Below are 21,449 nucleotides of genomic sequence, written 5' to 3'. Positions count from 1 at the left end.
TGCTGCAACCAGCTGGAGCTGAAGGTAGTGCTGCGGTAGGGGTCCTGGAGGATGGAGTACCCGCCCGGTGCACACTCTGGAAGGGGCACTGCAAGTCCAGCCAGAGAGACAACGTGAGCACTGGATGTACACCAAGAGTGTCAGATGTATGGAAGGCTTTCTGCAGGACAAATAGTGAATTGTGGACATCCTCCGTCCAGCTGGTCTGCATGCAAGATAAACATTTCAAATTGAATTTCAAAACTAGTAAGTAAAAAGATCTGGTGCTGCTCAGTGTTGAGGTTTGCACACAAAGCATGAAATGCTCTGAGACTAAACAAATGAATGACATGAGAGAGAGAGTGCATGCTTTTATAGTTTTTAGGCTATGAATACAGTTACTGGATATGACTAAAATGATTTTGCATAGAAGAAACTGACTGACTGACAGCAAAGGAAAATATGATGTGAACAGGAGTAGAGCTAAATATAACACAATCGGCAATTACAACACTACCAAATATTAAGAAGACATGACAAATGGGTAAATTATTTTAGGAGCATTTCACAGTGATAGGGTAGGGATTTCTGAACAACTCCACCTACTTCAAAGATCCATTAGGTAAGGGAACAATTCTGAAGAGGTCAAAACTCCAGCAACACTTGAAGTATAAAGAACAACTTTATTTTGAGACCAATGAGGGTCATCAGTGGTCTTCTTCAGGGAGTTTTGACCTCTTCAAAATCCATCTGGCCAACAGAAGACATGCCATGAGCCAATCTACTAGAGTAACGTTCAATACAACGGTGTCCTGGAGCAGGTCCAGGAAAGGTCAGTCTGGGTCTTAATACTGTAGGATGGATGACAACGGGTTGGCTCCTTATAGAGAGAGAACTGTTCCTTTATAAGACAAAATCATAACGACACAAAACCAAATTGAAGTAGGCTGATTGAAGTGAAACGAAACGGTAATTAGCTGAAGGAGCAAAACCAGAGAATTTTAGGCGTTTCGAGAGTTGGTAACGGCACAAAGTGACACACGAGCGTGTTTCCAGACCTCTGAAAAAAATGGCTATGGGAAATTAGGGAAGAGTGATATTTTACCCTCAACATCTTTGAACACAGGTGACTAAGGAGGTCAAAAGAGAGAGAGGCGTAAAGCTATAGAGCGTAGTTTATGACTCCCCCATGAGGAATTCTAACACAACAACACTGTCGGAACATCCACATGACGCAAGCCCCTGGTGATCACACACCACCTCCACCCTTCCTCCACGCAGTTGCTTGTAGCCAAGGAGGACACAGAGGATTAAAAAAAACACGATGGACTCTTCAGAAGAGGTCATTATGTTCACGCAAGCTTTTGCGCTCGAAAGTTGCCGGACGACACCATTTTGTTAACATAGCCATACTGAGAAATACAGAGGGAGTTTTGTTAAGCTGATAGGCTTAATTAGCTATGTATCAACTCATTTGGCAGTGGCCTGAATGTAGACCATAAAAGCATATGGCAACAAAAGTGAAAGGAGAGACAAAGAAAGATCCAAGCTGTAACCAAGAAGTAGCCGCCAGCTTCTGTGCACTGCAGCAAAGTTTTCTGCAGATGATAGGCATGATGTGACTGCGGATGGTTTCACATGAGTTGTAACATAAAGGGAGGATGTACTTGGTATTCATCAGCTTGTGGTAAAAATGAATCGCAATATTATCGAAATCGCAATATGAACTAGTGCGATAGCCAAATCGCAGGGGGGCGCAATATTTGTTAAAGGCAAAATATGTGTCAAACCATTCTAAAATAAGGTATTGTGGTCTTTTTGTTCCGTTTGGTACAGATCCTCGCAAATCCTTCACATCTTTTTTTTCAATGAAAATGAGAATAGTGATACAAAAATGATCATTCCCTCCAGTATCGTGAATCATATCGCAATCGCAATATCAGTCAAAATAATTGTAATTAGATATTTTCCTAATATCGTGCAGCCCTAGTTGGAAACATCATTCATTTTGCTTACAATAAGCATGTTAAGAAAACTTCAAAAAATCTTGTCAGTTTGAGGTTGAATGTGAATCTAAAGCAGGAGACCAACTATTTCTTTGGATCATTCAAAGTAAATCCTGATTGTATTTCACTAAATAAAAGACTTTAAAACGTTGCTTGAGTGGAAGGAAGTCCTGAAACTGCTACAGAGAAAGTTAAGGTCAGCAGGTTAAAGGCTGACTCTTAAACACACAGTTTGAGTGCTTTGGGGTCATTAGAAGCACCAATAACATAAAACTGGAACATCTTTCAAACTTTTGCAAAGGAAGATGTCAAGGCAAGCTCTGAACATGACACTGCAGTGTTTTGTTGTGACCACATGTAATGATCCATTTCCATGGCTGAAACTGAGAGTGTACAGAGGCTGCAAGAATCAGTAAGAGAGGATCATCAAGATTGATGAAATCTCATTAACGTGGCTGAATTAACATGCCGAGGGCCCTGTGGAAATTGGGCTTGGGTCATCTTTCTGCATAGCTAGCTGCCTAGCTACATTCATGAAAAAACAGCAACAGACGAATGGTGACAAGTTGAAATTGATGCAGCTGAACAGTTTGTACCTACAGAAAATCAACATGTATTTGAACAATGTGAAAAACCTTAAGATTTATGCTCATAGCAACAGCTACTGCAGCTTATATGTCGCACGAAAATGTTAGCGGGACATACAGTAAAAGTCGCCGGCCGCTACTGATTGGTTGAGGTAATACAAAACAAAATAACCCCATCATGGAAGGCTCAACATCAGGAAGTGAACACAGGTGACTAATGAGGTCAAAGAGAGAGAGAGAGAGAGAGGATTAAGGTTTATAGCGTGTGACCATAGAAGTTCAAACATGATCATAAAGCCATATGGCCACAAAAGTGAGGGCAATGAGGAAGAAAAAGAACCAAAAAGTCACCATCTAGCCCTGAAGTGAAAGATGATAGCCTGACAGCGGTGACAGGCAGACGAGCTGCTGAAGGAGACGACAGGAGGCTGTCAAAGCTCCCAATAGACACCCTTCATTCTCAAACACCTGGTTGCTTCAGTCCTGATCAGTTTGGACAGGAACTCTGAGAATCCACATCCTGTGTGCCTGTCAGAGCCAGCTGCCCGAGAGACATAACACTCTGACCATGAGACTTGGAGGTATGTGGCCTTGGATGACAGTTAGGCTACATGACGGATGAGATGGTGTCCGCTTCTTTTTAGCCAAAACTACCAGAAGAATCTGGGGACTTTGAGCTCTTTGGTATACAGTGATTACGTTAGATTTTTAATCCCATTTTTGGTTTGTAAATTGTTATTTTTCTTACTGAGGAAGACGGCAGAGAGTAGTTTAACAAGATGTGTGCTCATTAAATTTAAAAAGTCACACTCGGTTTTTGTGAATTACTAAGACGGGTGAGCTTACCTGTTTGAGCGTGCATTGCGTTAGGAAGTAAAAACACAACGCACGGAAGAAGTTTAAAAACGGTTTCAAGTCTCATCGTCCCGCCGCGTCCAGCGCGCGACTTTGCCAACCAAACAGTGCGAGCACTGGCACCGTTTTACCGAAAATCCTTTCTGTCTGCTCGGAGCATTAACAGGAGCGTATAGCCGTCGTTTCCGTTATCCGAACCAAAACAAGTGAAGCCGGAGGAACTAAGGAGGTTGTAGGCTATTTGAGGTTTGTTACTGTCACTTCTGGTTGGAGTGAATGGAGAGGCTGTCGGCTGATCCGAGACGCCGGACTGCAGCGGCTGGCTGCCCACAGACTGCTGCAGGCTGCAGCTTCATAGTGTGTTAGGAGGGGCATCAGCGGTAGTACACCTTCTCAGGACCCAAAGCTCCACACCTCTGCCCCTGAGCTGCAGCACGAGTATCATCACTAGAAAAGATTCAGCTTTTGCTGTAATGTAACTAAGTACATTTACTCAACAAGTACTGTACTTCAGTACAATTTAGCCATACTTCCTTTACTTGAGTATTTTATGCTATTTTAATAATAATAATAATAATTGAATGATCCCCGGTAGGAAATTACAATTTTTTTACTTTGTTGTTAGAACACACATTACACACAGGCCTAAAATATACACACATGTTCAGGACCTATACTGTACATGTACAAATGGAGAGCTATCAGAGTGAGGGGGCTGCGACAGACGCCCCAAGCAGTTGGGGGGGGGGAGGGTTCTGTGCCTTGCTCAAGAGCACCTTGGCAGTGCCCAGGAGGTGAACTGGCACATGTACAGCTACCAGTCCACACTCAGTACTTTGGGCTGTATGGGGAATTGAACCGGAAACCCTCCGGTTCCCAACTCAACCCTACGGACTGAGCTACCGCTATGCAATGTTTTCTCCATTTCTAAAGGGGGGAAAACAGACTGATCATCTAATCATGGAAGTTCACTACTGGCCAGCCAGTTACACTTTATAAGTCAACACTCCAAACCACTAAAACAGATGGCCCACATGCTACATTTTTCAGGGAAAGGGCTTCAGCCAAAGAGTGGGATTTTGGATAAGACAGATATCACAGTCAGGTCCTTTCCATACTGCTCGTTTCCATTCTCAGGCTTTAACATCAGCTGTGCTACTCAGATATAAAGTTTCACTGGCAGGAGCTGAGGTGCTGAGGCTGATTATTCTGTCAAGGACAAGAAACCGATCTCTTTAGAAGAGGAAATAAGAAACAGAGGAAGTGATAGCTCAATTTGTGTGATTAACTGTAAATTCTGGAGGTATTTTTGCAGTGGCAGGGGTGTTGAAAGAAGATGAACACAAATGTGTGTTAGTTTGAATAGTTATATCCTAATATGGTAAGAGAAACCATAGATGAGGTAGTGTCTCCCATGCAAACTTCAAATTGTTAAAAGCATACAGTCAATTAACAACAGGAATCCAGATTTTATTTCAAATGTGTTGCATGTTACAACAATTTAGGGCTAAAACTAACAATTATTTTCATCATTGATTAAGCTGCTGATTATTTGCTGTTTGAGCTGATTTTGCTTGTTCAAACAGGATAATCCACTCCGATGTAGAAGTTGAGACTGTGCTGTAGTGTCATTTTTCAGTCAGACTAAGGATTTTTTATCAGCAGGATATCAGCAGGAGAACCATTTTTGAAATAAAGTGGATGGTTTAAGTAAACTGTGAAGTTTCAATAAAGTCAGTAAGACAATATTCTGTGATTAACGATGAATAAACCTTTGGACCATTATTTCTGCAGGTCTAGAGAGAACCAAAGGGAATCTGCCAGCTGTGCAGGTTGTAGACGGTCTTCTCCCGGTGCAACATTGAGGTGCCTGACTGTCTTGGTTGGTCTGTTCGACTCCCAGGTTGAGGAGGAATATAACCCCTCCCTCATAAATCTCCTGGACCATCGAACCTGCTCAGAGCCTGGAATAGCCATCAAGTAAAAACCCACTCCCGTCTGCTTATGCCTCCACTTACACAACCAGCAGTTAAATCTTAAACTGCCTCCCGGATGGAAAACATCTACATCAAGAGACATATAAACAGTGCATGACATGCATGAGATTTAGCCTTCAAGTTGTAAAAAAATTGTGGGAAATAAATGGGGATAATTGCCTCGTTTGATACTTTAATCTACATACATGAGCTCATTCTGCGAAATTTGCTCTTATTATAATCAGTTATTCAGACGTGGGAGAAATGGCGGCACTGCAGTGTCCCCTGGGAAATGTGACATCAGCTAAATGATGCAGGAAATGCAAACTGAATATAATTACCTTGACCTCCACTACTGAAAGGAAAACTGATTGTACAACTTAAAAGACTTCAAGTGGACACAAGGAGCAGAAAAGCACAGAAGAATGATTTAAGCACAGATAGATCAGCCATAAACCCCGGTCCATAACCATGTTCTAAAAGTCTAAAGATGAACACTCTTTCCCAGTTTTACCTTTTTGCCTTCCTCACTCTTGTTTCTCGCTCCATCATCTGCATGAAAATAAAAAATAAAAACATCAGTTGAAATGAATAATTCAGCACAGGTATTTACAGCCCACCTGAGACTGAGACTTTTTTCTTTTTTAGCTCTTTGGGGCGATGGGCTTTCCTACTTCCTTTGGGCCCCTGTGGAGAAGATTTGGAACAACATGTAATCATCCCTCAGCTTGCGTCTTGGCTAACACGTGCACAATGTTTTGGCAACAACAGGGGTGGAAGAAGTGGCGGTAAAAGTTAATGTAAAACATTCAGGTGGTACGATGGAGAAAGTTGAACCCATATCACTCTCAGTTTGGCTTAGTTTTACATTTTCAGCTTCCAGATCAGCTGATGAAGGAAATAAATTATGGAAGACAGAGACAGACATAGGAGAGGATGAAGAAAAGAAGAAGGAAAGCAGAAAGACTCGAAGCAAAGAAGGAAAGAAAGGATGAAAAATAAAATAAAGCAAAGATGGAAAGACTAAAGCGTGATTTACACTTCTGCATAAAATCTACGCCGTGGCTACTTTCTTAAGGTTCATTTATGCTTCTGCGACGAATCGACGGCGTACATCCGCAGACCCCTCTGCGTCGCCGCGAACCCCCCTCTGAGCCCTCCGCCGTAGCTCGACGTGCACCTCCAAATATTTGTCACTTCGCGTCAAGGCGACGCAGACCACAAGGACTGTGATTGGTCAACTCGTCCTGTGTGTTGATAGTCTGTGTTTCAAGCAGCCTGCTGTGGGGAGTAGCAACATGCTAGTTCACTGACATAAGCTTTGCAAATAAACTCAGACATATTTGGTTACAATGACAGGGTTATCCGTTTATAAAGTGTCTATATGTCAGTAACGTTTTGAAATTAGCACCTCGCCAGCAAGCAGTACTTTGTGGGCAGTTGTGCTAAAGTTTGCTCGCTAACATGACATAAACTGGCTGGCAGACACCTCGCAAATAACCTCAGACTTATTTTCTGGTTATAGTAACTAGGTCAATGGATTTTACTGTGTCTATTTCTCGATACTTTTTGCAAAATCTAAGCAAGAAAAGGCCAAACAAATAAGATTAATATTTTAGCACGACAGTCTATGGGGTTTACCATTCTGAGTACCGTTTCGGTGGCGAGCGACACAGACACAGGCGACACCGCCACACACACCCCCTTGCATTATGGCGGTGAAATGCAAAGTAACCCGGACGCAGAACTCAGAAAGGGTCACGACGCTGTAGGAGCGACGGCGTAGCTACGGTGTGGAGTTGACGCAAAAGCATAAAACAGCCTTTAGGTACGTGGAGACACGGACCTACGCCGTAGCCTGACGTGCACCTCTCGAAAAATGTAACAATACGTCGCTGCGACGCACGTCGTGTCTTGGCAGCGTTGCATTTCCCCCGACTCATTTCGTGGTTCTCCTTCTCCATAAACAACATGAAGTCAAGGAGAGGGTTCACTTTTCCTGCTATAGATTTCCCACCGTGGTCAGAAAGCACAGGGGAGACACTTTGTTTCTCTCACTATGATTCTAGAGTCGCTACTCGCTCCGAAGCTAATCACCGTCACCCTCTCACTTCTCCCGCACTCTACCCCACACACACACACACACACACACACACACACACACACACACACACACACATGCCGGTTCGACACACACACCAATGCACAAGTATAAACTTCTGGTCACTTACGTAGGCTACAGCGAAAGCTCTGCGTGGAGCCTCAGCAGAACCATGAATCAAGCTTATGACAAAGTAACTCGTAACTTGAGCTGTCAGCTCTGAGAGTTAGTGATAGATAAGTATAAAGTTTATCCAAATGGAAATACCCAAGTAAAGTAACAGTATAGGATACCTCAGAGTTGTGCAGTGTTTAAGGATTGATATGTGTACTTTCCACCTGTGGAGAGCAAATTAGATGTGAGAATTGCTGAGTGTGGGTTTGTAATTGGTCCATGCTGCTCTGTGTCTTGTTACTGTAGAGGACAAATGTGACCTCAGAGCAGCTGTGTCATGACAAGAGCTATTTCCCCCCAGAATATGAAGAGATCTACACAAACAGTTGTATCGGTAGAATTCAATGACTTTAAAAACTCAGCTAGTCCGCTTCATCAGGACTAGTTTGATCAGTTTTGATTGCTGGCAATATAAGTAATCAACCACACAACTGTTAGTGCATTTTGATTCAAATGTCAATTTTTGATTAAAAAACAGTAATATGTGACATCGCCTCTTCCATTTTGATTCAAATGTCAATTTTTGATAAAAAAAACAGTAATATGTGACATCGCCTCTTCCATTTTGATTCAAATGTCAATTTTTGATAAAAAAAACAGTAATATGTGACATCACCTCTTCCAAACCTGTCCTAGCCCACCTCAAACGAGTGAAAGAAAACACAAAACACAGTTATCTCTCATGTAAAACCAAATTGGATGTCATTTTAACTTTAAATTAAAACCAAAACTGTATGATGATCTGTGCTATTGTCTTTTCATAATGTTTACATTCATGCTTTAATGGTTTTGGGACTATTTTAAACTCTGGAAATAGGGAATCCCTTATGGAAGTTCAAGTGGATGTGGAAGTTAAGGGAAAAGGTGCACGGTAAAAGAAAATAAAGGCACTATATCATGAAACGACGCATGTGTGAGATTAGTCCACATTCATGACATTTTATGATTTATTACATTTAATTGATTTACAGTATACCTTCTGCTCTGTCTAAGCCAAAAATGAAAGTAAAGAAGAAAAGGGATGGAAGAGCGTCTGATCTGAAGGCACAAAGCGAAAATCTGCTTATGCCTCAGTGATAGACGGCGCTCAAACAACAGTAAAAACAGATGGAGGTCCTGACCCACAGTCAGTCATTGGGAAGGAGGAAGATCTGTAGTTTCCTCAGCTTAGTCTTGGATAATCAGTTTCAGCTGGTTTCTATTTCCTTCAGCAGCTACATAGCCATGATTAGCAAGCTTCTGTATGTTACAGCATGATTTGTGGTGAAAGTTTTGCTCTGAGTGTCTGAGTGCAATTAGGCTCCATCAAGTTGTCAGAATGACATGTAGACATCTCTGAGGCCCCTGAAAGGCAGAGGCAACAGCAGCGCTGACAACAGGCTCCTGTAGTTGTTTCAGCTGAGCCACTGACTGCACAGTGGCTGTAAATGTCACTGCGTACAATGGTAGGTGTTTTTCAGACACAGAGCTGGGGGGCCAGAGGTCCAGAGGAGCCTCTGAAGGTGGCAGCACCTGGTTTACCAGGGGCAGCAAGGTCAGCTCCTTCACAGGCATGCTGTTTGGTCTCAGCTCGAGTTTCCTGTTGCCTTTGTCAGCTGTCGGAGTCTTTGCAAACAATGTGACTGTCTGGAACAACTCTGCTGCATACAGATCAGTGTTAACATAAAGGGAGCTCCTCTGCTCACTGTCTGGCTCTTGTAAATCACAGCAATGACCAGGGGCGTAGCACAAAATTCTGGGCCATGTAGAAAGGCATTTTCTATGGGCCCCTCCCCGCATCCACAGCTATTCATTCTAGCATCTTTTTGGGCCCTCCTCACATGAGGGCCCCCCCCCCAGTCCAACGCCCCTGGCTATGACCTCTGATGTAACTGGTTTTCTTCTGTAATGACCTCTCATAACATATTTGGCCTAATACAGCGACCAAGAGAGAGAGCAAGTTTTACAATGATACTTAGGCTAACTGTAATATGTTACAATAACTTGTAACATATTACTTCCCCCTCAGCAATCAACACCTTCAAGACTTTGACTCCATATGACATTATTTTAGTGTTTTTTAATTCCAAATGTATCCCCAAATGTAGTAAAATAATGCTGGTGATGCTGTATCTGTGTATTTTACTGTACTTTATATGTCTGCTCATGTCTTTTTCTGTAACCTTTATTTTTAAAGCAGCATTTACTGATTTTCTTTTCCACTTGTGGGCAGATAAACAACTGGAAACAACACTAAGGAGAGCACTGAGGGAATCAAATAAAGTTGTGGGGTGGAAAACCAAAACAATTACCTGAGATATGCTATAAAAACAAAGCTCAATAGATTTGAAAGGAACTGCTGAATTTTGTTCATTTGACCCATTGTTAATATAAAAAAAATACAGTCAGATATACTGTATATAGATATAGATATACTGAATATGAGGCCAGATATTCTAATCAATACAAACTGAGCTCCTTTCTGGACTATTTCCCTGTCTTTTCTTGGAGGTTTAGTCAGTAAAAATGTCCGATTATAGACATCAAACAGTGTTCTGTTCCATGAATCTGGAAGAAGCATCATCTCTACATGCTAAGTCCTGGCCTGCTGCTCGAGAGTGCATACTGTAAGCATTCATGATGTTGGTAAAGTACACTGAGTTAGGGACAGTCCTCTCAAATTCATTTAAAGTCATGTGTCTTCCCAGTCTACATGACTCACCATGGACTGAATCCTACTTTCTCAGTCTTGCCTCAGTCGGAACTTAACAAATACAGTATAGAAAAGCAAATGAATTACTAACGGGAGTGACATCTGCTTCTGTTAAAAATAATTATAGCAATCCCTCATATCATCAATGTATGAGCCAGAGATGGGGACTCGAGTCTGAGACTCGGACTCGAGTCGCACTTAAGTCGCACAAACAGCTGACTTCAGACTTGACTTGCGACTCAACCCAAAAGACTTCAGACTTGACTCGGACTTGAGCTTCGAGACACGTCAACAACCTGTTTTCATGCAATTATTGCTTTTTAAATCTAAATTCATTCATGTATTTCTATTTTCTTTTATTGGCGCATATATGTTGGGGAAACGTATGACGAGGTGCATGTCCCCTGCCCTTTGCCATTAATGTACAACGTAACGCATGCACTATGCCTGTGTGCGCGCACTCATATATCAAAAAATGCATTGACGATGGCGACACCAAGTCCTCCCGGAGTTGTGCCTTTTGTCATTACTTTTGCTTTCAATAACTTGGTAAACAGTGGCAGTAAGCTAACAGCTACATGCAAGGTGTGTGGCACCAAGATAAATGATGCCGGATCAACAACGTCGAACTTCATCAGGCATCTCAAAACGCACCCAGATAGGTCAGTCACTTGCTAATGTGAAAGAGACGTTAAATTTAGCATATATCGTCACAGGTAACAAGCTAACCATAGCAAAGTGTTGTGCTAATGCTGGGAACAGGCAAATTGTATATTTAAAGTTGTATCTATATGATAGTGACAGACTTAGGTTAATATTTCACCAGGTTGTTGTTAAATAGCAATACGGAAAGAATCAGTTCTCACATGTTTGCACCATGGTTGGTGTATTAACTTTCAATACAGATGTTTCCCTTAAACTTTGAAAACTGAAAAATGTAATGCATGATGAGGTTGGGCTTTACAGCCAGTTAGTAACACAGACAAACATGTATTCTTTGGTGCAGATACTACAATGTTGAAAAATACAGTTATGAAATTGAAACAGAGTTCTTAATTTGTGTTTCTTCAGATTGCATTGCAGTAGACCCCATAAAGTTATCCTACAACTGATTTTGATAGTGTAGGGCTACTGTATGGATGGTAGCTACAGGACATGCTTTGAATTCATAAGATTTAACAATACAGTGTTAGGGACAGATCAGAAGGCCAGAGACTTGAGACTTGACTTGGACTTGTTGCAAAAAACTTGAGACTTGACTTGAACTCGAGCTCAAAGACTTGAGACTCGACTTGGACTTCCAAAAAATGACTTGTGAACATCTCTGGTATGAGCTGACTGCCACCACCTGAATGATATACTGCCATCTGGTGGAATTATCCTGACATTACAAATTCACACAATTGTGATGGGAAATAATTACCTACATATACTCAAGTACTGTACTTGAGTACAGTTTTGAGGTATTTATAACAGTATATCAGTATTTCCATTTTATATTACTTGGAGATTACATAAAATTACTTGGAGGACTTTTTACTCCACTACTTTTGTATTTGACAGCACTGCAGAGGGTGGTGAAAACTGCCCAACGCATCACAAGTTCCTCACTCCCCTTCATCGAGGCCCATCCAGGGCAAGCGATGCTTGCGTAAGGCGCGCACCATCATCGAAGACTGTTCCCACCCCAACCCAGACTGTTCACCCCACTCCCCTCCTGGTGGCGTTTCAGGTCTCTCCGCACCGAACCAGCAGGTTCAGAGGAAGCTTCTTTCCTGCGGCTGTCACCCTACTGAACTCTAGCTCTGCATCCCGGTGACATCCCCCCCCCGGACAATTTGCACTACCCTTTCCCACCCATACTGTTCCATTTATTTATTTACAAATGTACATACTGTAATTATACCTATACATAGCCATATTCTACTGCTCTTCATATTATTCATCCTGCACATACATTTATTCTTACTACTCTTATAATGTTAACATACTGCACATAGCTGTACATACTGCACATATCTGTCTATATGGTTCATACAGAATATCCATATTTATTCTGTTTTTCCTATTATATATTCTGCTAATACACTGCATATATCTATATTATTCTTACTACTATTATGTCACTGCTACTACATTGCACATATCTGTACATGTTGTTCATACACTGTTCATATTACATAGCCATATTTATTCTGCTCTTATAACACTGCAATATATTTCTTGTCCTGCCTATGCACCACCTGTCTATACTTGAATATCACATTGCACTTTTCTGCTTTTTTGCACTTCTGGTTGGACGCAAACTGCATTTCGTTGTCTTTGTATTCGTACTCTGCACAATGACAATAAAGTAGAATCTAATCTAATTACTAGTAACTCAGATTATTATTTTACATAAAGAAACATTATGAGATAATAAAACACATTGCGTTGTTAAAAATTAAAACAGTGGTTAGTTATGTCTAATTGGGGCCCCTTGTCATGTTTCAGATGTTCTACATGTGTATCTTATTTTGTATCTCCTATTTCGTTTTACTCTTTAAAAAACAAAAACATTTATGTCTTTACATATTGTCCTGCGTTCCTTTTAGATCTTTTCTTAATGCCTTTTATGCCTTATGTAAAGCACTTTGAATTGCCTTGTTGTTAAGAGGTGCCATACATACATCGCCTGTGTAATTTCAATCGTACCGTAAACTGAATATGACTCCCTACAATGGGACTGTGTAAAACATGAACCATTTTCATTCTACAGTAAGAACATTATCAAAGTTGAGTCTCCAAACTGCTGATTTGTAAATGTGAAACTTAATGTAAAGATTTTTCTCTTCAAAACAGAAATAAAGATTTAACATACACACAATCTACTGCATATGTACAGTAAATGAATATTCTACCGGCAACAGTAAATCTTTAAGGGAGATTGGTAGAGTACAAGGATTTCAAGATGCCATGATTTCTACTATTCAGAAGGCACTTTGTTTGCACCGTTGCTACGTTCCTGTTTTTGTTGAATGTCCTACTGAGCTTAGCCCACTTCACTTAATTCTTTTTGTTAAGAAGACTGAAGGCGCTCGTTACCAAGCAGCACTTTTTATGTGTTGTGTCTGTAATCAACCCTTGTGCCATTGTCTGCTACTTTCTCTGCGGCTACCACTGTGTTCCTGACATACAAACAAACAGTACAACAACCTCAAACTCTGTGGATTTAAACTTAGACTGGTCAGGGGTTTCACGGTAAGCAGATACCTTATTCGTCCCATCAACAAATCGAAATGGCTCCAAACTGTTTGTTGCATCCAGTGTCCTCAGTCAGCTTGGAAGAAAAAATCCAATTCTCTGCAAGTCAGCGTCTCTCTTTTGCAAGAAGCAAATGGTTCACACTCCCCGAGAGTGAGAGCCACAGCGATGTGCGGAGCATCAAGCCACCAGATTTCTCTCTTAAACTGTACAGATCTCTGTCAGTGCCTCAGAAGAAAGAAAGAAAGACGCATTCAAATCTACCTCAACCAAGTGAAACAAAGAGGAGAACTGGAATATTTCTACCAAATGTTTTACATGAGAGTTACCAGAGGGAAGAGTCTCCAAAGTTCATCACATCATACAGGCCTCCTGATGTTCTGGAATCTGAGCTGATGTTTGTCAAGACTGGGAAGTACCTTTCTGGGCCTTACAAGAATCCCAAACCACATAACTTCAGACCAGTAAGTGTCTGCAAACACAAAATGTGCTTTCAACCCTTCTTCTGTATGTTTGTCATGTGTATGCACACAACATGCTGATGAACACACAGGCCGAATAGGAGAAAGCAGGGTTCAACATTAGCACCATTTACCAGCCAAATGCTGGTGAAATATGCAAGTGGCTGGTAGATTTGCTTTACCCACTAGCCAAAAAAAACAATGGTCATCTATTGGGTGGCTGCTAAATTTGAACATTCGCTAGCTATTTGGCTGGTGGACGAAAAAGTTCATTTTGAAGCCCTGCAAGAAAGGCAGGCAGAGTACATGTACAGAGTGACACAAAGATCTCTGTAGTTTGTAATGTTAGATTTCACCTCAAGATGGCGATAAACACAAAAGTAAAAGAAAATGAACTCTTTGATTTGTATCACTGATTTCAGCTCAATGAAGACCTTCCAGACATAGTTACTACATATGAGAGAGATCCTGGTAACCTGAATTTGAAATTAAAACACTTGGACATCGGTAAGTGAATTAACTTCATCTTTTTGTCCTTTTCTGAGTTCATTTTGGCTGAAACTCTGACTTCTGTTAGTATTCTGAATGTTTCCATTTGTGTCCCTACCATTTATTGAAACAAATGCATTTTGTATTCATGTATGTACTGAAACAAATAAAGGCCTGTACTGAAGTAAGACAGAACATATCTCATTCAGTCAAAGGCCTTTTTTTATTGACATTTTCAAATGCCATTGTCGGCACAAATGACTGAATGAGTAAATATATTTTCTTTTCCAGTCCGGACCACTAGAGCTGAGTCCGACTTAAGTTCAAAGGACACCAAGACATCGATGGACACGTATAAACCTGCAGAGCCAAAGTGGGATGCGAGGCTCATACTCCCTCAGCTGCTCTGGCCTCCAAAATCAGCTTCCTATACTGTCAGTAATGTGTTGGCGTCATATCTACATAAAGAACCACTGCTATATTCAATTTTGTCAGTCACATGGAGTGCTAAATACATTTCCTCAAGTACTCCATTGTGTGCAACTTTGTACTTCTATACTCACTATTGTAGTTTTTACTTCCCTGCATTTTTCCTCTGCAAGTTTGTATACTAAGAAAACAAAAATCTACATTTGGCCAAATAATGACTTCAACCAACACACCATGTGGTTTCTGGTGCTTTATGTGAATTATAGGAAAAGTGGGAAAACATCTTGTTTGATTTACATCGCTTGACTGAAGCTACCGGTTGTATTTTACATTATGTCTTACTCTATATGATTTACAGTAATAATAGTAATAATAGTTTGGACAGTTTGGAGTTACACCTGTTTTAATGCTGACATTGACTGCTGCTTTACAGAGACACCGACGAAGAAGAGGAGCGTACAGCGCATTCTTGGAACGCGTGGAGGAGAAACTCTCAAGATCGTGGAAAAAATAGATTATAACTTTCTCTTTTTAAAAAACATTTTTTACATGCACATATTTGGGTTTCTTTAAACGGTGCATAAGCATAACATTTTAACAAACAGTCAATACAATAGGGATGTAAAAGGAATTAAACTTAACAAGTTTTGATAGTTAAAAAAATAAGCTTTAGGGAACAAATAATAAAAAAACAAAAGCCTATTTCAATAATAATAATAATACATGTTTTGGCCTTTTAGTACAATTCAGATCTATGTCAAATGAAAGCACACATTGCTTACAGCCATTTTCCAAAGCATATTGTGGTCATTTTTTAATTTGTAATGAGTTGTTACTATCTTCCAAGGATTGGATTAGTTTTACTTTACAGTTTAAGTGAAATATATGAACATTATCTCTACTGTAGAAGTTACAGTACGGTAATGTAACAAAGACGAGAGCAGAAAATAAACCGAAAAGGACCAAATAGCACCGACATATTCAGAGATTCATGTAGCTTTAAAGGGGCTGTACTCGTCATTCAGAACATTAATATAGCAGCAAACTAATATTTGTGATGTAAAGATATAGTGGAGTAATGGCGTCCTGAGCACAACATTAAGTCACACTCCCTGTGTGTTTGTGTGTGTGTGTGTGTGTGTGTGTGTGTGTGTGTGTGTGTGTGTGTGTGTGTGTCTGTGTGTGTTGTAATCCGAGTTTTTTTTTTTGTTCTTTGTTTTGATAGCCAGTCCGGTTGCACGTGCATGTTAGTGCATGTGGCTGTGAAAAAAACATAGGTATTTCACATATTGGGGAACGGTCAGTTAAGAGCTGTGTGGAGACAATCCCAGCCCCCTGGTCCACTAACAGCTGCTCATTTGGCACCCCAAGAATTATAAACACGCAAAGCCTGCACATGTCTGAAGCATATCTGAAATAGCTGCACTTGTGCGTTTAACGAGTCATCTGTGACCTTGTGCATAACTCGCAGACTAAATTTAAAATGAAAAGAATATCAGTGACTGCACTAAACCACATGACTCACAGACTGCCATGTTTTTTTCATATTCTAATCCCCCGTTATCATTTGCAATACTGAACAACGTAATAAAATTTCATTGCATGAAAAAAAAAAATTATTATTGCTGCATGGCTAATAAAGATTTTACTTACACATGTCTTTGTTCTTTACAGGACCGTGCAAAAGTCTGAAGGCAGTTGTTAAAAAATCTATACAGGAAAAATATGAAAAATAGCCAAAAGTCAAAAGAAGTGTACTTGGAATCTCAGAAAAAAAAATGTAGTCTGTCCAATAAATCCTTTAAAAAAGGAAACTATACAAATTTAGAACAGGACTAACTAAACACACAAAACATATAAACAAAAACTATAATAAACATAAATCAAAATACTGAAACGTTTTAGCTCATTTGCTTACTTTACATGATATGATTTCTTTAATTTTTAAAAGATTTTCAGAGATTTTGAGCATGGCCAACATGAACTGGACCATATGCAAACTAAACAGCTTATGCATCAGTAATAATATTGTAACAATATGATGTATTTAATAATATAACTATAAATTGAAAGGGAGAATTCTGCCCAACAAGTTATTTTACTGTAATGCTTTATGTACATTTTGCTGTTAATACTTTTGGACCTTTAAAACTTGAATGTAAGACTTTTAATGGTAACAGTGTATTTTCACAGTGTTGTGCTACTTCTAACCATAGACTGTATATAAACACTGCATTGTTGTTTTGGTACTGGAATCTGAGTCATTTTTCCACCACTGGACAATGTTTTGTGTTATATTCCCTGTCACTGTGTGAAAATAAACAACCGATTGTGAACTACAAAACTCAAGAAAAAGAGACAGGTTATGTAAACTAGTTGCTAGAGGGTCAGTTTGTGTTTGTTTTCCTTCATGCATGATGGGCTGTAGTGAGCGCGGTGGTTCTAAACCGTCTCTGGCGTGGTGCCTTTCCTGCCTCTGGCCAATCATTTTGAACAAAAACACGCGGATGAATGGGGCGGCGCTGTTTCTCTCTCTCTCTCACACACACACACACACACACACACACACACACACACACACACTCTCTCTCGTTCACTCTCACTCCACCATGCTCTAGTCTACAAACGGACAGAAAAGCGAAAACACGCCGACTCTCCGAGCTTAATATACGGTACGTTTACATTTTACGGCTATTAGCTAATGTTTAACGTTACAGTTAAGTTAACGTTACTAAGCTAGCTTATCCACTAGCGTTGCGGGGTGTTTATAACGTATGCTCTCTGAATGTCCGTGTATGGTTTAATATGGGCTAACGTTACGTTAAATACTGTGAATGATGGAGTCTCAAGATTGTAATGTTAGACTAGCTGCCATTTAGAAGTGTATTTTGGGCTCTTGGACGCGATTTTATGTCAAAACTCCTGTATCTGCAACTTGGTGGTACGAAACATTTATTATCAACGTCAACAAAACGTAAAAAGTGCATTTCTGGACATTTTAAAACATATAGCTAGATACACAACTTTTAAATGTACCTTCGTTTCCTCTCCAGTCGTTTTTTATAAATATTGCCGACTTCAACACATCGGCTTACTTACAATCTGGTTGCGGATCCATAACGATAAATTATTGATGTCAAATGTAAGAAATGGTGTGGTGTGACGGACAGACGGAGCAACAGGTGATCCTGGTTCCCGGGCAAGACGCGTGATTGACAGCCGTGTTAGCCAATAAGCTTGCAGAGAACGGAATAAATGCACCAATCACATGCTCCCGCAGTGTTCGTGTGGGCGTTGGTCCAGACTGACAGCAGTGGCATCAGCGGTAGACCCACACTGGGACATAGAGGACAGACAGGGAGGGTGTCTCCGCATCTGAGGAAGGATTTTCGATCGTTGTTGCCGACATACGAGGCGGAAATACACCGTGAGTTGAATTCAGGCTGTTTTAAAACACTGGAGAGGACCGCGTTTCTCTTCATAGAGGATTAGGTTTAATGTTTTCTCCACTGACATAAAAATGCATTTGCTCACCTGCCGTGTTGTCAGTCCTCTGTACATTTAGTGCAATCGTATGTCTAGATAAAATACCGAGTCATTGGACACTAAACTCTATTTTTTAATACAATTAAGGATGTTAAATTATATCAAAATTACAGCAAAACTAGCAAACAGGCCTCTGTAGGAATGTTGATACCATATGAGATGAATTCATTAAACTTGGAGCAATATGGTGGCTATAAAGACATTGTTTTGGACTTCAGGTGGCTGTAAACTCCTCTTTGTGTCACTTTGAAATTAAAGAAATGTTCTGTCATGGTACATTGAATAATGCTTTGGTTCTATAATAGGTAATATATCAATATAATGACGTTGTGATATCAGATTAGATGTAGTATATTGCTCACAAGCCTCTTCCTGGTCATAAAAGATGTTTTCTAGTAAGTGACGCACCACTGTGGACTTTGACGAAGTGACATGAAAAAATGAATACGCCCATATGTTTTGGTCATCATCCACATTAATACCCATTTCTCTCAACTGTTGCATGTGAAAATTGTCTGATAGCCGCAGAAAAACAACCCTAACATTTTCTATATCAACATATTCAGTCAGAATTCTTTTGCATGCTGATGTAATGCTCACTTAGCACGAGCATGCAGATCATGTGATAGAGACACCTATCACACTGCACATAGTGATTTGATCCATTGTTATTGTAAAATATATTGATATGAAAGTGCAGCTTTAAAGCAAGATAAAGTACCTTTTTGAAGGAGAACCTAACACAATTGTTTTCTGACAGGCAAGAAATTGCACTCTGGATTCAATACACTTATTTTGCTCCAGCCTTCCTTGGTCTGGTATGACCAATAGCTTATGGTGGCTTATGTTAGCAAACTTTAGATAGCTATTGTTGTGTAACAGAGTCATAAAGTAATTTGTTGACTTTATGACTCCTCTCTACTTGTGCTACAGTTCACCCAATCATAATGTCCTTAAAGCGACAGACTCAAGATAATGTACTTAGGTGAATCAAATGTGCCATTATCCTGTAATTTCCACTTGTGGCCACAGTAGCTGTTAAGTCAAAGCTGCATGCATAGTCTTGCTTTAAGTGCTGCTGCTTTTGTAAGCCTGTGTTTACCCAGAATAACATTTGCAGTATTTGTTTTCAGGTTATTGCTGCGATTGTTTTGGAATATAGGAAGCTCTAAGGATTATTGCTGGACAGTTGGATACAATCTCCCAAATCCCCAATCCTTCCTCATGAAGAAAGATGGGGAATGGATTGTCAGAACAACCTAGCTTCCTCTCCAACGTCCCGTTCTTCCAGTCGTTTCACATCGCCATTCTCGGCCTGGACTCTGCAGGGAAGACCACCGTTCTGTACAGACTGCAGTTCAATGAGTTTGTGAACACGGTGCCCACCAAAGGTTTTAATGCGGAGAAGGTGAAAGTGCCTCTGGGCGGCCACAGGACTGTGACGTTCCACTTCTGGGACGTCGGTGGCCAGGAGAAGCTACGCCCCCTGTGGAAGTCGTACACGCGATGCACGGACGGCATCATATTCGTGGTGGACTCCGTGGATGCAGAGCGCATGGAGGAGGCCAAGACGGAGCTCCATAAAATAGCCAAGACCTCTGAAAACCAGGGGGTACCCCTGCTGGTGGTAGCCAACAAACAGGACTTGAGGCACTCTTTGGGACTTGCTGAAATTGAGAAAGTTCTGTCACTGAAAGAACTGGGCCCTGCAACTCCCTGGCACCTGCAGCCAACCTGCGCTATCATAGGCGATGGACTCAGGGAGGGTCTGGACAGACTCCATGACATGATCCTTAAAAGGAGAAAGGTGCTGCGCCAGCAGAAGAAAAAGAGATAAACCTGTCATGAGAAAGACTTGTCTGCTGTTATATGTGAAGGAAACAAAGAGTATTCTCCTCCTGGGTGGATACAGGCATCCACTGCAGGTCCAGATTCAAAATGCTGAGTTTTATCAGTCCAAAATTTAGGTTTAGGATTCCAGGTCTTGGTCTTGTGATGATGCTGTTGATCAGGAAGTAAGACTTAAAGAAATACAGTATGAAGATGAGAAAGTTTCAGACATGTGTGGATAAAGAGTTTATATGGATTTAAAAGCACTGAGGGTTTGGGGTCTGGAAGGGTGGTGGTGAGAACTTAAGGATGCTGTACGTTTTCTGAATGGCTGTTCCGAACAGTATTACCAAAAATAATTTAAGAAAAGGCTTTGACTAGTTGAAGGGTTATTTGGTAAATGATAGAACATTATTACACCAGAGGGGCAATGAAATATGCATCAGTTTTATTTTACTGTTTTATATGTTATATGTAACTTGTTCATTTTTCACACTGGACTTTCTTTGTGAAAGAAAAGTATTATCATGCTTTACAGCATTATTATCAATTTGCTTGCTGTCTTATATCTCTCATTTTTTAAAAGCACTTTAGAGTTATTACTTCTTCGTATGAAGTTTACAGTTTTTTAAATAGAGCATATTGTGTTGGATTTTACAGAAATGTTTGGGCAAAATACAACAGATGCTACTGTAGTTGGTCCACATTGTCATTAGACAGGTTATGCATTACATTTTGCTTAATAAAACATATTTAGAGCAATGTTGACGGTGAAATGGAGGGTGTTATTATGTCCACAATGTCATTCATTTTGAAGCAAAGAAGTTCAGGATTGTAACCTGCAATTCCTTTGGGTGACAGTCGGCTTGAGCTTGGAGAAGCTTGTTTGAATCTGTAGGGAGCGACGATAACAGGCAATGTGTGAAAACATCTGTTAGTGTGCCCTTTAACCGTACACTAAACCACCAGTTTCCCCGGTGGAGCCGCTGGATAGCTGACATTAAAGAACTAGTTCTGTCACGTGAATGTGATACAAGGGGTTTCTGAAAAAAACAAAATGCATGCTCAGTCAACCTATGCT

The 21,449-nt window shown here is 40.5% G+C and overlaps 2 protein-coding genes and 1 long non-coding RNA gene across 4 annotated transcripts; 2 read left to right on the top strand and 1 right to left on the bottom strand.

Moving 5' to 3' along the window:
- Position 1: 1 nt before the first annotated feature.
- Positions 2-18,343, bottom strand: LOC144519198 (uncharacterized). Its single transcript, XR_013502090.1, has 4 exons — positions 18,029-18,343; positions 16,646-16,702; positions 5,918-5,955; positions 2-88 (listed from the first exon to the last, which is right to left on the bottom strand). It is a non-coding gene; the product is annotated as an uncharacterized LOC144519198 (long non-coding RNA).
- c6h7orf78 (chromosome 6 C7orf78 homolog) lies at positions 13,649-15,506 on the top strand. Its single transcript, XM_078251735.1, has 4 exons — positions 13,649-14,077; positions 14,497-14,581; positions 14,855-14,997; positions 15,426-15,506. Exons 1-4 carry the CDS (start codon positions 13,649-13,651, stop codon positions 15,504-15,506), a joined length of 738 nt encoding a protein of 245 aa, XP_078107861.1.
- arl4aa (ADP-ribosylation factor-like 4aa) lies at positions 17,552-21,134 on the top strand. Of its 2 annotated transcripts, XM_078252174.1 has the most exons (3): positions 17,552-17,664; positions 18,273-18,419; positions 19,672-21,134. In XM_078252174.1, the coding sequence occupies exon 3, from the start codon at positions 19,773-19,775 to the stop codon at positions 20,373-20,375; it is 603 nt and encodes a 200-aa protein (XP_078108300.1). In that variant the 5' UTR covers positions 17,552-17,664; positions 18,273-18,419; positions 19,672-19,772; the 3' UTR covers positions 20,376-21,134. The 2 variants fall into 2 exon arrangements, with proteins under 2 accessions (XP_078108300.1, XP_078108301.1); XM_078252175.1 differs by lacking the exon at positions 18,273-18,419.
- Positions 21,135-21,449: the final 315 nt, after the last annotated feature.

This window comes from Sander vitreus, chromosome 6 (assembly GCF_031162955.1).
Source record: "Sander vitreus isolate 19-12246 chromosome 6, sanVit1, whole genome shotgun sequence".
Taxonomy (NCBI): Eukaryota; Metazoa; Chordata; class Actinopteri; order Perciformes; family Percidae; genus Sander; species Sander vitreus.
This window is presented reverse-complemented; position numbering and strand designations above follow the sequence as displayed.

Coding starts and splice junctions, on each gene's coding strand:
- c6h7orf78 (XM_078251735.1), top strand. CDS start 13,649: ATGGCTCCAAACTGTTTGTTGCATCCAGTGTCCTCAGTCAGCTTGGAA. Junction 14,078..14,496: donor AACCACATAACTTCAGACCA/GTAAGTGTCTGC, acceptor CACTGATTTCAG/CTCAATGAAGACCTTCCAGA. Junction 14,998..15,425: donor CAAAATCAGCTTCCTATACT/GTCAGTAATGTG, acceptor GCTGCTTTACAG/AGACACCGACGAAGAAGAGG.
- arl4aa (XM_078252175.1), top strand. CDS start 19,773: ATGGGGAATGGATTGTCAGAACAACCTAGCTTCCTCTCCAACGTCCCG.